Source organism: Sus scrofa, chromosome 12 (genome assembly GCF_000003025.6).
Source record: "Sus scrofa isolate TJ Tabasco breed Duroc chromosome 12, Sscrofa11.1, whole genome shotgun sequence".
NCBI classification, from domain to species: domain Eukaryota; kingdom Metazoa; phylum Chordata; class Mammalia; order Artiodactyla; family Suidae; genus Sus; species Sus scrofa.
Window position 1 is genome coordinate 51,150,964 of NC_010454.4, and position 17,315 is coordinate 51,168,278.

Sequence of the window (17,315 nt, forward strand, 5' to 3'; positions counted from 1 at the left end):
CCTAGTTATAGGATCCTGGGAAGTGACAGAGATCAGGCGTGTGGGGACTGCCCGTGGCATTCAGCAGTGGCAGCAGGAGGGCGGGTGTGTTCCCAGGGAGTGAGAGCACCAGCAGGTGGTGCTCGGTCACATTGCCCTCCTCCGTGGTGCCCTCGAGGTGAATGGGCTGCAGGTGGTATGTGTTCATGGACCCCAGTGGTGGCGAGCCACTCCCACCTCTGGAACCAACCTGGGGTGGTTTGCCCCCGCCTCCTGTAGACCGTGCCAGAAGCACCTCGTCCTGTTTAGCTCCCAGAGGAGGTGCTGCATAAGCTGCTCCTAGTTGCAGGTTCCTGGGAAGGGACAGTGATGAAGCATCCGGGCACTGCCCAGAGTGTTTGGCAGTGGCAGCAGCAGGGCGAGTGTGCTCCCAGGGGAGTGAGAGCACCAGCGTATGGTGATTGGTTGCAGTGCCCTCTTCTTTTCTTTTGTGTCAACCCCTGAGGCGACTGGGGTCACAGGTGGGGCCCACTCACAGGCCCCCAATGGTGGCAAGCCATACCTCCCTATGGCCTCTGAGAGGACCGGTGCGGTCTGTCCCTATCATCTGTAGATTGTGCAAGAGGCACCATGTGGCACTTAGCCCCCCGATGGCCTTGGCCCAATCGAGATGTGCCTACCACCAGTAGCCTGCACCAGAAGTGCCCAGTCTCCCTAAACACGCAAGAGGCTTCTCACTGCCCATAGCCTGTGTTAGAGCTGCTCTGCCCTCTGCGAGCCCGCAGTGTAGGGCGTTTCCTCTGGCGTCCGCCCCTCCTCCTCTCCTCTTCCCAACTCTGGTGCCTCGCCCCTCCTGCAGGTCCAGACCTTCTCCCCGGTTCCCTCTGCCGTGGTGTTCCCCTCCTCAGCCCATGGCGTACCACTCCCCCCGCCCGTGGCGCCCTGCTCCTCAGCCCCTCAGGCTGTCCCCAGTCCTCTCCCCGGGACTGACCTCGGAGCCTGGGTCTCTGCGCCCAGCCCCCGCCCGAGCAGTTCAGGCTGTGGTGTCCAGGCTTGTGGTTCAGATGATCTGTGCGGCTCTCACTGTACTTTGCTGGTTTCAGTCCCGCTGCTGCCTTTTTCTCGGCGACTTTGAGGTCCCTTCAGCTCGGCTGATCTTTCCGTCAGTTAGGTGGCTTCCCAAAAGGGGGGTTCCTTTTCTCCTTCACAGCTCCCTCTCGGGAATGCTAGTCCCATCCTGATTGCATTTCTCTCTCTGTTTTTCTGTTGTTCCACCCAGTTATGTCAAGAGTTTCTTGCCCTTTTTGGAGGTTTAAGTTCTTCTGCCAGCATCCAGTTGATGTTCTGTGTGAGTCGTTTCACATGTAGATGTGTTTTTTGGATGTGTTTGTGGGAGAGGGTGAGCCCAACCTCTTATTCCTCCACTGTCTTGCTCCGCCTCCCACTGTCCATTTTAGAGGAGGCCTGACAAAGATTGGCTTCTCAAGTGACCAGGCTCTCATCACCTGTAGTGGTTGGGATGGCTGGCATGTGATTCAAAGGGGCAGCTGTCAGCAGCTGGAATCCATACCTGCGTGCGCGCACACACACACACACACAAACAAACACATACATACACTGCTGGGTGCGGGTCCAATAAAGATGCTTATCTATTAATATCTTGGAAGAGAAGAACCCTTCTTTTTCCTGGGATGCTTGTGACTTAGGATGAAAACTCTGGGCTCCTATTCTCTGACAATTATGGTCCTTCTTTCTAATCTCAGTCCTTTATAGAGTTGTATTCCCTCTGAGCAGGTCATCAAGTACTAAGGATGCTTGACAAATGGCCCTTAACCTTGAACTTGGGTGCTCACTTTTTGGTATTCTGGCAAAGAATTAGCCATGAAATGAATGAGGTCTTTTGCAAATGAGCTGAATGTGCACATTTGCCTTATTTCCAGCAACTTCTTGAAGATTTATAGGAATGCAGTACAGGGGCAATCAGGTGGTTTCAGGGAATAAGCCTGTGTTCTGGCCCCAGCTCCCCTACTCATCCTCAGAGCCTGACCTCAGAGGAAACCCGCCCCCATTCCCAGGCTTTTTTTCTCCTCTGTAAAATAAAGGATTTGAACTTGGAGAAGCTCAGTCTCAGAAACTCAGTTTTCTTTCCCCCTAAATGGAAATAAGATCCACCTCACTGAGGCACATGAGGGTGATGGCTGTGGAACTTTGTGACCTGTGAGAACACTATTTACTGTTATTGGTCATCACTGGCTATTGCATTACACCATAGACCTGCCTCTGCAGATGTCTCCATGTGAAAAGAACATCTCAAGTCCTGATGACACCTTGGAAAGTTAAATCATTCAACTCATGTGTATGCTTCCAGCATCAGCTGGAATTGTTGTATTTGTTTGGTATCAAGAGTCCTTATTTTATATAAGCAATTATGCTTGTTATTTGGGCTCACAGGTCCCATGGAAGGAACCAAGATTTCTGCAATGTTTTTGCATCGTACAAGTTCTCAGGAGTGGCCCAAATCCATCTTCAGTCACAATAAGGAGCACTGGTGACAGATAGACTCACATTGATTTCCTGAGACTCTTGGCTTTCTCTACATATTGTATAGACCTCTGGATTATAGTTAGACTTTCCAAGGAGAGTTTAAAGTTAGGGGCCACATATAACTCCCTTTGTCCCTCCAGTTTTTAGCAAGCAGTAGGGTTAAAGAGGTTAAGAAAGAGAAGAGGAATTCTCAGGGGCATCACCCCACTTCTCCGCCAATGGTAGCAATTCTGCTCTGCCCCAAGCTTGCATGTCTCTCTCAGCAAAACCAAAGTGGTAGGGTTAACCCTACTCACCCTCCTTCAAAGGCAGTTTACTGCCCATCAGCTGTCATTTGAACATGTCCCTTGAAGGAGGTCTCACTCCCAATCCAAGTACCTTATCAAGGCATCCTTCCACATGACATTATTTTCTCCAGGAAGGGAGTTACAGGAAATAGAACAGAACCATGGTAAACAGAACCCGACATAGCGTCTGTGAGGATGTGAGTTCAATTCCTGGCCTCCCTTGGTGGGTTTAGCATCTGGCATTGCCTCAAGCTGTGATGTAGGTTGCACATGTGGCTCAGATCTGGCATTGCTGTGGCTGTGGTGCAGGCCCGCAGCTGCAGCTCTGATTCAACCCCTAGCCTGAGAACTTCCATATTCTGCAGGTGCAATTGTGAAAAGAAAAAAAAAAATAACATAGTGCTGATTAAGGATTAAATGAGACAACTTATGTTCTGGGCTGGGTAATTGAAAGGAGTGATTTTCTAAGGATATTCAGTGACTTCATGTACTGACTTAAAAATGCTACTTGTCCTGGTTGACAGAACACAGCTTCCTACTAGCATTTCACACCCACCCCCATTCCTGCACAAAGAACTTCCTCATCCTATAGCTCATTCTTTTCTGAGTCTCCATCTTTACCTACTTCATAGAGACAGAGAATGTGAGAACTCAAAACCCTTTGTACACTGCTCTGGGCTGTAATTAAGAGAAGCCAAACTTAACCCAACCCAAACAACAAAGAGAATTTACTGGCTGATGTAACACAACCATCCAGAAGTAGGGCCGATCACAGGCAGAGCTTGATCCTGTCCTTGACAGTGTCACCAAGGGCCTGGTCTCCTTCCACCTCCTGACTCTCCTTTCAGTTGTCAGCTTTGTGTTGGGAGTGGTTCCCCGCCATGGTCCCCAGATGGCCACCATCAAGACCCAGAATTACCTAGTTCTTTGTTCACATCCAGTAGGGTGGGTCAAAGGTATCTTTACCCAATAGTCCCAGAAAAGTTTTGAAATTCCGCTGGCTCCATTGCCTTAGTTCACATGACTGTACCTGGAAACTCACTGTAGCCAGACAGATGGGATGTGGTGTGGGCTTCGTCCAGGCCATGGGTCCCAACGTGGAATAATGATAGAGACAATTCCAGCAGATCATACGTCCCAAGCCCCTGTCCCCAAACAGACATCAGGAGCTGCTGGGAAAGGAAATGGGGGAATGAATGTTGGGGATGGGACCAGCAACCTCCAGCTCATCTCTCATTTTATAGATGGGAAACTGAGACCAGAGAGGGAAAAGGTTTTGTCTAAGATCACAGCAGAGCAGAGCTGAGACCACGACCCACCCCTTCCATCTGCAGACCCTATACTATTTCCTCTCCACTCGACTTCGACCTTGTTGAGGCCAACTTGCCCAGTATCGAGTAGTCCTCAGAGTGGGTTCAGACCAATCGACTTCCCCTGAAACCTTAATGAGCTGCTTCAGAGGCATCACATTTCAAACACATCCGACAAATTTCCAACCAAAAGAAAACAAACCTTAGCCCCAGTACCTTGGCTGAGTTCTTGCAGCCACAATCAACCCCAGTAATTCCATCTCCCCTCTTGGGGGCCCCTAAGAACCCAGTAGCTCCTGCTACTTTTAAGGGGAAAAATGCATTCTGGTGTGCAAACGTTATCGCATATTCATGCACTCGAAATCTAATTTTAGCTGCAAGAGACTTCATTATAAGATGCTCACATAATTAAGCAGTTTTCTTCCCAGGGTTTAGAAGCCTGTCTATTCTTCTCTCTCATTTACACATCACTGGGACTATCAGAATGAGTTTTAGTTTTTTGAAATTATATATTTTGGTTTTTCCAAATTGATCCACAATGGAAGTTGAAATCCATAAAAATTACATGTTTTAACATAGGTTTGTGTAACTCCCCAGCCTTGCTATTAAAGTTGGAATCTGTAGACAAGCAGGGTTTCCCTGTTCTAGCCTGACTGTTCCTGATGTATCTGTCACACCCAGAGCCTCTTGTAGTCCTTGGCTGGTTGGGACAGTATCCTCTTTACGGGGAAACTGGGAGTTAGAGATGAGACTCAACTTGCAGAGATAAGTGGATTTTCCCAAAAGGACAAAGAAATTGTCCTCCTGTGCATCCCAGGAACAGGGTAACAGCTGCTGAGAACCATCAGCTCACAGGGCCTTAGCATCTCCTCACTCACCCAAAGCTGGTCTGGGAGCAGTGCCAAATGCTGGGTGCCTTGCCATGTGGACTGACTCATCTTGGATGATCCCATCATCCCACTCGTCTGCATGCCTGGCTAAGGTGCACCATAAACTACAAGGCCATCGGAGCAGGTGGCACTGCAGCTGGAAGGAGAGGAGGTATCTAGGCAGCGGGGAACATAGCCATCTATCTACCAGGAGGATGGGGCTAGTGTTGCTGTTCTCCTGACCCTGGGGGTGGGGCAGGGGGGAAACCCAGGGGGGCCATGCCCTGTTTGTGGTCCCTGTCAGTCCTCCAGCCTCTCCTCTTCTCTCCACAGCCTCCTTGGCATCTGAGTCTGCCCCGGAGATGGTCTGGGTAGCCAGGAGAGTGAGGACCAGAGGCTGGGAGCTCATCTCCGGAGGAGGCCAGCTTCCTTCTTCTCCATCACTCAGTGCTGCTGTCTCCTTTGAGACGCTTGTGCTCTGGGACACAGGTAACCTCTGCCCCCAATTCCAAGGCAACGTAGAAACTCCCTGTGGGTGAGGTCAGACATTCCCACCCCCGGCTTTCCTAAACCCCTCACCCTGATTTCTCCTCCTGACGTGTTTGGCTCAGGCTGAGGGAAGGTCAAACCAGTGGACCCCAGCTGAGGTCACCCTGGGCCTGGAGAAACTGCAGAGGGGCGCAGGGGCTGCCCAAGTTCAAGTCCACCCACCTTCCTCCCTTGCAGGGGTCAGTGTACAGCTTAGCTCTCCACAGCCCTCCCAAGACACGAAGCAAAGGGTGACCCAGAAGGCAGTTAGCATCAGCACCTCTGCCCCTCCAGGCTGCGCACTCAGTGGCTATAAGAGAGTCCCCTTCTGTGTTCCTCCCGTCCTCACCTGCCCACTCCCATCTTCCTGCTGCACCGACTCAGACACGTGCCCCACATCCATTCACCTACTTTGTTATCCTTCCCCTCTGCTTTGCTGCAAGAATTTCTGCAGATTCCTCTAGACCACTTCATAGCCTGTGATGCATTTTCTAAAGACCCCATGCACACAGGCTGACCCCCTGAGCCCGCACAGCACACACACTCCTCTGTTACCGGGTTTCTCTCTCATTTGTGACAACCCCTCCCCCACCCCTCTAGACCATAGCGGGAGGGGGCCTCAGGTGTCCCATCTCCTCAGGAGGCCTGTAGGCTTGGACACAGCAGGCTTCACCACCTGCAAGTGCCCCACCCCTTTTAAGTCACATCCATGGCCTGTGGAAGATCTTGGGCCAGGAATCGAACTTGAGCCTCAGCAGTGACAACAATGGATCATTAACTTCTAGACAACCAGGGAACTCCAACCTTTCCCTTTCTGGATGAACAAGGGGGAAAGAGGTCAACGCCACAGAAAGAGAGACAGGGTATGACAAAGAGGCCCAGTGACAGGGAGTAGGGGGTGGGTAAGAGAGGACTGAGAGGGCTGGGTCAGGAGGTCAGGCAGAAGGTGCCGCCACTGCCTCTCTCCCCAGGCTTGTTGATGGCCACGCCACCTCCTTCCTCACCACCCCAAGGACGGACCGCAAGTAGAGCAGGGACCTGTCAAGATGTGTGGAACAATCAGCCCATGACCCTCAGACTCACCCTTCCTGGGTCTGCCCCTGTACACCCAGCCCCCCTCCTACCAGTAGGCCCCTAGGATCCAACGACACCCCCCTATCTGCCCCCCCGAGGCCCAGCCTCTCCTCACCCTCTGCTTCTGTGGTACGGCGCAAATACCCAGCTTTACGGGGACAGTCAGAGAAAGAAGCCAGCCAATGAGCTGCTACTCCCAAGAGCGCTGATATTAGGGTGGTGAGGGGTGCACAGAGCTTGCAGCTGGTCCTGAGGTCGGAGTGTGTGTGTTGGGGGGGGGGGGCGGTTCCACTCTGCCCGTGGGGCCACCAGCTCATCCGCAGAGAAGGGAGAGGCTGGGCTGCAGAACTGGCGGTGCCTGGCGTCACACCACACACACTGGGATGCAGAGGCGCGGGCAGGAGTGCCTAGCCCGGCAGCCACCGTCTGCAAGCCCATCTCCAGGCCGGGCCCTTGCTGCTCAGAGCCCAGCATGCCACAGCCAAGTGCCCTGACCAGCAAGTCTGCACCGGGCTGGAAACAGGAAACCTGCAGCCTCCCAGAGCCTGGGCTGCATGTGTCTGTGTGTCAGACAGGCAGCCCCTAGGAACACATAACCCGGCGTCTGCGTGCCTGCATCGACATTGGCGTCTCCGAGTCTGGGAGCGCCTGGCACACCCAGGGTGGTGGTTTAGGCGCGTTGATAGGGCACTGTGAGCGGGTGAGTGGCAGGTCTAGGCGGGTCTGGCCAGGAGTGTGTGTTCTTTTGCGTCTGTCCTGTGACTTCGGGTCCTCCTGACTGGGGCTTGGGTCCAGATCTCCTTGCACGGGAGGGAGGCAGCCCCAGTGCGGGCCTCGCCACACCAGACAAAGAAGCTTCCATCCAAGGATCCCCGAGAGGCCCCGCCTAGCATCTGAGCGTGCGCAGCCCCGTGGGGGCGTGGCTCCCAGCGGGGAGGGCACAGAGGGCGGGGCCTATCATCTGGGCACATACTCCCGGGGCAGCCCCGCCCAGTTGTGGTCACGCAGAGCCTGGTCCACGGTCCGGATGTAGCCGTTGATCAAGTCCTTCATCTCCGGGGTGAAGGGCTCCGGGTCCTGCGGGCGCCGGCCGCGCCGCCGGAAGCTGCCCTCCTTGTTGTTCTCCACGCAGAGCAGGCGCTCCTCACTCACAGACACATTGAGGAAGGCCACCATCTCCCGCAGCGTGGGCACCAGGCTGCGCCGCAGCTCCTCATAGTGCACCACCAGCAGCCGCTTGCCGTACTTGAGCCAGTCCAGAACGTGCGAGGACCACCACGACGCGTAGCTGTTGACAAAGTCTGGCCACTCTGGGCGGGGAGAGAGGGGGAACGGTGTCAGAGCTGGGTCCCGGCGGCGCTGCTGGCCTCCTGCGGCCAGGATGCTCCAGAGCCCACTGCCCAGGGCCAGCCCGCCCTGGTCCCCACAGAGGAAGACCGTCTTGGTGACCTCATGGGGGGGAGGGTTATTTTATCAGCCCTAAGGCATCCTGGGAGATGTGACCTCAGGTCCAACATCCCTCAGAAGTGTCCTTGGAAACATACCAAGTTAAGAGAGAGAGGGACTCTGTGTTCCAAGAACTGGTTCTCTCAGAGGGGCTATGGATTCCCTGATCTCTGGACCATCCCCAGCTAGAGGGAGCCCAGGTCTCAGGCCTACAGGGCACAGCAGAGTTAAAGACAACCAAGGCAGGGCATCTCTGTTGAGATGACCCTCCTTCACCTTGATGCTGCCCTGGCAACTCTGCACATCCAGCCTGGGTAAGGGGGCCTAGCGCTGCATGGGGACAGCTGCTGGGCCTCCTGGTGAGACAGATGCTGTGCGGGCTGAATGTCTTGCCCTGGGTCCTGCTACACGGCCACATGACTGGGATGCCTAATTGATGCTTATCATCCGGGTGTGATGGCTGGTTTAACCTGTGACATACAGTGAGGCCACAGATGGGGGCAGCTGCAAACTGTGCAGATGAATCTACTGTGTTTCTTTTCTAGCAAATTAAGAAGTTACGTGGGTTTTTCTTTGGGGGGGGGAGGGTGAAAATTTCAAAAATCACCCCAACAAAACCAATTTCCATTACTGGGCTATTAAGACACCTCCAATGCTGTGGGAAGCATCTGCTTTCTCTAATCTTCACAATGACCCTATGAGATGGGGACCAACTTTGTTTTTAAGGTGAGAAAACAGAGGCTCACATCTAGCCTGCCTGCCTCATCAAGGAGTCTGCAGGCGGGGCAGGGATGGCTGGGGGGGGGTAGTCCAGGAGGAGGGTGATGAGAAAGGGGAGGACACCAACCAGCCTTCGCTGACCTGGGGTCACACAGCACCAGGAGCACAAGCCAGCCTGGCCTCAGGCCCCTTGTCCCATCATGTCACCCACTCTGCTGGACATAGCTGCATTCCTGTCGGCTTAATTTTATATCACTCTCTGCCCTGACTTGTGTCTCTTTAGGTCATTGCCCCAAGGCTAGAATGTGCATGCCTTGAGGGCAGAGACCATGACCCCTTGAGCCTGGGTCCTCATGCCTTTCCCAGTGCCTGACATGCAGGAGGACTTCAGTAAGTATGTGTCAGCAGCCCCACGCCCTGCTGGCCCCTTTCTGCTCACCTTTGCTTTTCCAGTTCCGGTCAGCAGCGTAGCCCAGGTGCCCGGCACACTTCCTATTGAATTCAGCCACCAGAGACCTGTATGGGTTCCGGATCAGCAGGATGGCCGAGTCGAACATCTCAATCTCTCTCCTGCCACTCTCGTGGGTCTTCACGCAGATGGTGCGCCGGCTCCGCCAGTGGTCCTTCTCGCCCTTGAACCCTGCTCAGGAGAAAGGAGGGGGCCCTTGGAGGAAGGCATCGTGGGATCCCCACTGCCATGGCAGCAGACGAGTCTGAGTCCTAACCCACACCCCTGAGGGAGAGCTGACCTTGAGGGCCCAGCAGAGGGCACTGGGACAGCCTCTGGCTGGCTGGCCCCACCCAAGAAACAGAGCAGGAGATGGTACGTGGGGAAAGATGGGGTCTGCAAGAGAAAGAAGACAAGGCACTTCCCGTAGACCCCAGAGGCCAGGAGGCAGAGGCCTGACCTTGCCCTCTCTCTAGACACGGGAGATATGTGCATCTGGGCATCTTCATGGCTCTTTCACGTGAGCATTGCCAACAACCCTATGAATTGACCACAGCTGCAGGCATAGTCAGATGAAGAGACTGAGGCTCAGAGTGGGTCGGTGACTTGCTCAAGATCACAGAGCACCACAGCAACAGAGCCAGGGCTCTCTCCACATGGCTTTGTGTGTTCCTGTGAGGCCCTTGGAGTCTACCTGCCGCCTCTCCACAGAGAGGGCAGGATCCCCATCATCAGGTTCAAGGGCTGTCAGGAGCTGAAGCCCTATCCCTGACCTTATGCCATGGTCCTCTAACAGGGCCCCGATCTCACATCTATAAAAATCTACCCACCCCTGCAGAGTCACACATTTGTCCACAAAGTTGATAGTGTGCCTGTTCTGTGTTGGACTTTATATCAGGGACAGGGAAGACTTGAACCCTGACTTAGAGCGTACAGTCCAGTAGGAGGATAGCCCAATACAGAGCATAGGGGCTTCTGGGAACAAAAAGTAAGAGGGACTTGGGGAATGTCTTGGGATGTCATAGAAAGCTTCCTGGAAAGATGTCCCCTGAACCTAGTCTCCTGGCCACATCCCAACATAGCCCATGCCATCCAGCTCTGGGAACACACTCCATAAATGTGCATGAGCTTGTCCTGGGCTCTTGGAAACACCAGCGAGTCCCACCCCACACCCTGCTTCATGAATGGTTGGGAAGCATGTGTGTCTACAGTGAGCAGCGAGGGAGTCTTTGATGCCTGGAAAATGCAAGTCTCTTTGAAGTCTCAGGTCATCTACTGACACTCAACTCATGTTTCAAATTCATCTCTGCCATGGGCCAAACACCAAAAGTCTTTGATTCATTCTGTCAAACAGCTGGGAAGTTCCAGGAAAGAATGAGTCAAACCATGGGCCGAGTAAACATGAGATCTGGTCTTTGATACTCTGAGGCCTGGGTGCCTTTTGTAAAGCCTTGGCCTATTTCAACAGCCATCACTTTTCCTTACAACTGAGACCACGCTCACGCATGACAGGTTTGGCATTTTGGCATTTGAGCTCCCCTGAGAATTTCACATGTGTGAGAGACAGAGATTGTTCTGGGTCAGTGGCTGCATCTAACCAGTCCCGCAAGGCTCAAAGCTGCATTGGTACCTCTAAAGCCATTTGGAGACAGTGTCACTCAAGCCAGCAACCTTGACACCTGGCTCCTGAGCCATTGGGCAACTTAGCCATTTGGAGACCAAGACAGCCAGCTGCTGGGATAAGATAAAGGCCTTGCAGATGAACTGAGTGGGTAGCTGCAGCCTGTATACAATAGATGGTTCCCAGGGGACCAGGCCAGAGGGGCCATACAGCGTGCTTCACCTGGTCACTTCACCTGTAGATGCCATAACACTCAAGATTTCTAAGGATGATGAAACCAGGTTATAAAGACACTCTCGGCTTTTTCCCAACCAGCCCAAGATTGCTGTGGGTGACTGCAGAACCCACTGCCAACCTCAGAAAGTTTTGTTTTCTCTAGGATGTTACTGATAGTATCCTCTTTTCCGAAACCAAACTAAGAATTCCAGGAGTTCCCTTGTGGCACGGCAGGTTAAAGATCTGGCGTTGTCACTACGGTGGCTTGGGTCACTGATGTAGTGTGGGTTTGATCCCTGGCCCGGGAAGTTTTGCAGGCCTTGGGCGCAGCCAAAAAAATAAAAAAGAATCCCAGAGAAATTGTTGTAACACTCAACAGAGGAAATATATTTCATCAAATATAGATCCCACTTGGCTTATCTGAGGTTCTTAGTCTTAAGCAGTGCACAGATTTGAGCCATTTTAAAGTTCATTTACTTGACATAATGAGGCCTCTTATTTCTACAAGAGAAAGATTAGAAATCATTAAACGCTTGAAGATTTTTCAGACCTATTTTAAAAAAATAGTATTTTGATAAGCTACCCTTGCCTCAAAAAAAAAAAAAAAGAGCAAGTGAATCTGTTTCCTATAATTATTGAGGGTTCTGAAAATTCAAGAAATGTTTACAGAGAGGGAACCTAAGCCATAGGCTTTTTCCCTTGGACTCCACAACAGATATTGTGAATTTTTTCTCAAATCGTGGTCTAGGGTTGGCTGCACCAGCCTCACCTGGGAACTTGTTAGAAATGCCAATTCTGGAGTTCCTGTTGTGGCTGAGCAGGTTAAGAACCCGACTAGTATCCATGAGGATGTGTGTTTGATCCCTGGCCTCACCCAGTGGGTTAAGGATCCCAAGTTGCCGTAAATTGCAGCGTAGGTCACAGAGGCAGCTCAGGTACACTGTGGCTGTGGTGTAGGTCGGACATGCAGCTAGGATCCCACATTGCTGTGGCTGTGGTGTAGGCCTGCAGCTACAGCTCCAATTCAGCGCCTAGCCTGGGAACTTCCATATGCTGCAGGTGTAACTGTAAAAAGAAAAAAAAAAAGCCAATTCTTAGGCTTCATCTCAGATCAACTGAATCAGACTCTCTTCGGGGGGCGAGGGGTGCAAACCAAGATGTTAACAAGCCCTGGAGGTGAGGCTTATGCACATTCGTGTTTGAGAAGTGCGGCTCTAGTGCTTGACGAGCTGGGCTGGAGAGGCGGCAGTCGGCGCTGGCAGCTGCCTCCCGCCCTCCCCTGTGGCCCCGGCTTACCTTTGTTGTAGAGAGTTCCGTCAAAGTAGTAGCTCCCTGTGTAGAAGCCGGTGGCGTGCTCGATGAGGTGCCGCGCCCACGTGTTCCCGGCTCCTGGGAAGCTCGACAGAGCCACGAACACTTTGGATTTGGTGGGCAGGAACCTCCGGTCTGTGCACCGGGTGTCTGCAAGGCCGGCAGAGGTCTCAGTACCGCCCTCCACCGTGACTCTCAGACTCACCTTCAGAGCCCCCTAGACAGGAACCGCGGATCCAAGACCCCCACTTAACAGATGGGAAAACTGGGGCCCAAAGAGGGGAAGGGATTTGCCACCTGGACCTTGGCTGCTCCAATCTGTGACTGGCTTTCTCGAGCCCAGGGATGACAAGGCCGCCCAGGGTGAGTCTGGTGGGAATAGCGTTCCATGGGCCCCCAACCCCTACTCTGTCCCCAAAGCGGTCACAGCTGAACCTTCCTGGCATTGCTCAAATATTCCAGATTCCACAGGGGAGGCAGGTGGGTGTGGCAGGCAGAACAATGCCACACGATGAACCAGGGCCGGGCTGATGTCAGGCAAGTCAGCTGTCTGCCTCCCCTTCCTCCCCCAGAGCTGCTGCAGGAGCATGTAAGATCCTCAGGGCCTGTGCTGGGTCACAGTAGGTGTTGATAAAGGTGACAGTAACCCTGGGAGACTCACTGGTCACTGGTCCCGGGTTGGCTTAGGGAGGCCCCCGTGGCCAGTGGGCTGCCCTGCCCATCATTGTCCCTCTGGAGCCTGCCTCTCCACTCCTCCTCAAACCACCTTCATCCCCAGCGAGACTCAGATAAAGGTCAAGTCTCTTTAAACTGTGTCTGGCCTCCAGGGATGGTAGAGGCCTCCCCATTGCCCTTATCCAAGGCGGGACCACCCCCCAAGCTGCCTCCCCACCCCAGGACTGCATATTCAGTGCAAACCACCAGCCCATGTGCCAGAGCCTGCGGCAGCCACGGGAGGAGGGCCCTGCACACCTGCCCACCTCTGGGGTGGAAGTTACCTTGCACGGGGGTCTGGTAGACCTCACAGTACTCTGCGAGCCTCTGTGCCTCGGACTCCTGGCCACACAGCGAGCTGTCCACAGCATCCCGCAGGTTGAACTGGGGGGTGGGGTAAGCACAGTAGCACTCCCAGCCCCTGAGCACGGCCAAGGGGAACTCCTGCCGGGGAAGGAGAGAAAGAGGAGCATCTCAGGTGAAGGCAGGGGCCCTGTCCCCCAGGGCTCAAGCACCAGGCGCATGTGGGGTGTCCTGCCAGCTGTGTGGGATCAGCACGGGTATCCATCCATCCTGCCAGCACTGGGCTCTGGGCCCAAACCCAGGGGAGACAAAGCTCAATGAGACAGGACCTCTGCCCTCCAGCAGCTCACCACTGGCTGGTGACAAATTGGCAAACATAGCACAGAGCAAGCGGTGCCATTGCAGAGGGGTGACTCCAGCAGGTGGACTGGAACAGGTCTAGGGGTCGTCAGGCACTCCAGGTGGGGGGGGGAGCCCGTGAGTGAACCTGTGTGGTCTGAGCGGGACAGAGAAGCCCACCCAGGGCAGCTTGGTGCTCAACAACTTTACCAACTGACTGTAGGATCCCAGCAGCCCTCTCTGGAAAGAGGCTGACCTGCCCCCCGGTTCTGAATCCTGCTATGGGTCAGGGGCAGGGCTGGTGAGACCCTCCAGGGCAGCCCTCCAGGACGGGAGGGTGGAGCGCTCTCCCAGGTACTCAGTCCGAGGGGCGGGGGGGGGGGGGGGCTTCCGGAAATCGGAGGGGCCCCGACCGGGTTAGTCCTTCACAGATGTTTTCCTGTTTCCCTCTGGAGAGGCTGCGCCCACCACACAGTGGCGAGAGCTGGGCCTGAATATGAATGTGGGTTCATAGGCTGGGTCACCCTGAACCTCTGAATTTCACCAAGGGTAATAAAGCCCACTTTGCAGAGTTCCCACTGTGGCTCAGCGGTAATGAGCCTGACTAGCATCTGTCAGGTGGAATCCATAAACTAGAGGGAGAACAAATGGTAGATGTAAAACAACCATGCCATCAAGATCCCACCCAGGCTCCAGACACGATGACAGCTACCAAACCAACAGGATACAGACTCCAGCGGGGATGAAGGCCCAGGACCAAGATAATTTAAGGTGCTGTTAACCCTCAGAATAAACAGAGTCAAAGGAATGTTAAAATTCACACTTAATGACCTAAATCCTCCTTCCCTGTTTCCCAAGCCCCCTTCCCCTTTCTCCTTTTGATTCTGAGACCTATCACAGGTAATCCTAACTATAAAAAAGCCACTGCCCAACAGCCGGGAGCCTGAGTTCTCTCTGCTTAGTGCCTCCGGCCACTCTGTTGGTTGATAAACCTGCTTGCGATCTCACTGCTCCAGCCTCTGTTTCTCTCCACTCTGCCGTCCTAACAGTATCCATGAGGGTGTGGGTTCCATCCCAGGCTTCCCTCAGTGGGTTAAGGATCTGGTGTTGCTGTGGCTGTGGTGTAGGCGGGCAGCTGTAGCTCCGATTCTACCCCTAGCCTGGCAACTTCCATATGCCATGGGTGCGGCCCTAAAAAAAAAAAAAACCGCAAACCAAAAAAAAAAAACCACTTTGCATATTGGTTGTGAAAACTAGATGAGAAAGGTGCAAATGCCCAGAGCTGGGCCTGGCACACAGGAGGCGCTTTCAGAGGAACAGGCCATCCATCAGCCACTGCCACCCACCTCTCCCACACATATTTCTTGAGCACCTACTATGCACAGGGCGGGAGGTAGGACGCTCAGCCCCATTTCAACTCTGCCTCTTGGTGCATCTTGCAGACAGGAGATGCAAGGCTCCCCCAATGCAGACAGGAGCGGAGCCTTTGAGTGTGTGCTCTGGGGAGGGAGGGAGGCAGTGGGCGGAGAAGGCTTCTCCCGGGCGAAGGGAAACGCTGAACAAACCTTTTTATTTTTTGCCCACAGCAAAAACCTCATAAATAAATAAATAAATAAAAGAAAATCAATAGCGTTTTCCAAGCATGGCCTGGCAGAGCGAGGATCTCGGTGCTCAGAAAAGACAATGGATGGTGTCACCCACTGGGGAGGGGGAGGTAGAGGCTGGGGGAGGGGAGGCTGCCCCCAGGGGAGGGCCTTTCTCCTAAGCACAGGCAGGAGGCTCTCCCAGATGCCCTGCAGCCCCCAGGAAAGCTCTCCCTGCCTCCCACCTCCCTCCTCAAGGCTCAGGGGCAGCTTTGCCTCCACCAGGAATTCCACCAGGGTCCCGGCCTGTCCCCTCACATGTGAGGTGCCACGTGAGGACAGGAGAGAAAATGCTTTCACTGTCCTTACATTACCCCCCCAACACACACACATACCCCCTGCTTCCAGAGCTCAGCATTCCCTGGTGCCTCAGAAAAGCCTTTAACTCTTCCATGGGACCCCAGGCAAATCACCTCCCCTTTTGGAGCTTAAGTTTCTCCATCTGTACAATGGACCTCTTCCTTGGGTCGGCCTGCCTGGAAGGGTCGGAGATCTCATTTCTCTCCTCTGGGCACTGTGAGGGCCAGTGAGACCAGGACACCTGTCCCCACCCCTTTCCCGGACGAGGCTGGAGGCGCAGATCTCTCCCAGGTTGGAGGCTGGGGCAGACGGTCACTCTGGGGGTCCACTGGGGAGAAGACACAGCACCAGGCTTATCATCCAACAGACTCAGATGCAATTTGAGTCTCCGTTTAACATGTGTGACCTTGGGCCAGCGGACTCTGTTTAACATGTGTGACCTTGGGCCAGTAACTGCTTTGACTGTCTCATCTGTCATCCAAGAGCAGTAATATTCGCGCCACAGAGCGCTGGGGAGCTGAAAGGAGGTCAATGCGCGAAAAGGGCCCAGCCTAGTGCTCGCATGTGGTAGGTATCCCCATATTCTTTTCTCTCAAGACAACTTTTGACTGCATCTGTGGCATATGGTAGTTCCCGGGCCAGGAGATCAAATTCGAGCTTTAGCTGCAGCAACACTGGATCCTTAACCCACTTTGCTGGGCTAGGGATCAAACCGGAGCCAAGAGACAATGCCGGATCCTTAACCCACTGTGTCAACACTGCAACTCCCTCTCTTCTCAGAAGACTTTAAACGGTACTAGAGGCGGGCTCCAGACCATCTGCCAGACACTCAGAGTACCTGAGAGTTTGGTTCCCAGAATTCCTCACTTTGGCTTCCCCTCCAAGGCCCCAAAAGCTCAGGATCAAGCAAAGGTGGGAAGCCCCCCCACCCCCCCCGTAGCATCTGAGGTCCTTAGTCTTGATCAAACACATAAAGAAAAAAAGCATTGTTTTGAGGACTCAGTGGCCATCACAGGGCCCTAACTTTGGAACCAGGGCCCCCTCAGGCACAGCTGCCATCACTGTCAGAACTGCAGTGATATCCAGCTCTGGCAGCTGGGGCCACTGGGCTTTGCAGGGAGCAGACAAAAGGCTGACAAGCCCCACTAGTATCTCTGGCTAGATTCCACCCACCTGGGCCCGCCACGTCATTTCTCAGCGGAAAGCCAAGTCTGTGTCCTGACCCTCGATCAGAACGCCACTGGCTTTCTCGAAGCAAGTGCTCCTGTTGATGTCAGTTAGTGAAAAGCCACCACAAGAACCTCTCCCCTCGACATCCATCCTCCCCCACAAAGCCCTCACCCCGCTTCGTCCCAGAGCAACACCTCATCACAAGGAGCATCAGAAGCAAGCAGCCCGGGTACTGCTCGGAGAGCACACAGCTCTCCAGGTCTGTGTCCCCCACACTTCTCTGTTATGGCTGAACTGTGGCCCCCAAATTCATAAGCTGATCCCCTAAACCCTAATCTCTCAGAATGGGGCTGCATTTGGAGACAGGGCCTTGAGAGAGGCAATTAAATTAAAACAGGACCATCAGGATGGGCCCCGTCCAATCTGACTGATGTCATGTCAGAAGAGATCCGGGCCCAGACACACAGGCAGAAGCCCGACACAGGGAGGAGGC

At 53.9% G+C, this 17,315-nt stretch overlaps 1 protein-coding gene across 6 annotated transcripts in view; it reads right to left on the reverse strand.

Annotated features, from left to right (window-relative positions):
* WSCD1 (WSC domain containing 1) overlaps nucleotides 1,605-17,315 on the reverse strand; it is a 45,735-nt gene continuing 30,024 nt past the window's right edge. For 4 of the 6 annotated variants that reach the window (XM_005669148.3, XM_003483088.4, XM_005669147.3 and 1 more), the window contains 4 exons: nucleotides 13,352-13,511; nucleotides 12,339-12,503; nucleotides 9,197-9,397; nucleotides 1,752-7,901 (listed from right to left, as the gene is read on the reverse strand). In XM_005669148.3, coding sequence (XP_005669205.1) covers nucleotides 7,549-7,901; nucleotides 9,197-9,397; nucleotides 12,339-12,503; nucleotides 13,352-13,511 — 879 coding nt within the window. In that variant the 3' untranslated portion in view covers nucleotides 1,752-7,548. Of the gene's footprint in view, nucleotides 7,902-9,196; nucleotides 9,398-12,338; nucleotides 12,504-13,351; nucleotides 13,512-17,315 lie in introns of all 6 variants that reach the window. The other 2 variants (XR_001299984.2, XR_002337332.1) reach the window with 2 other exon arrangements.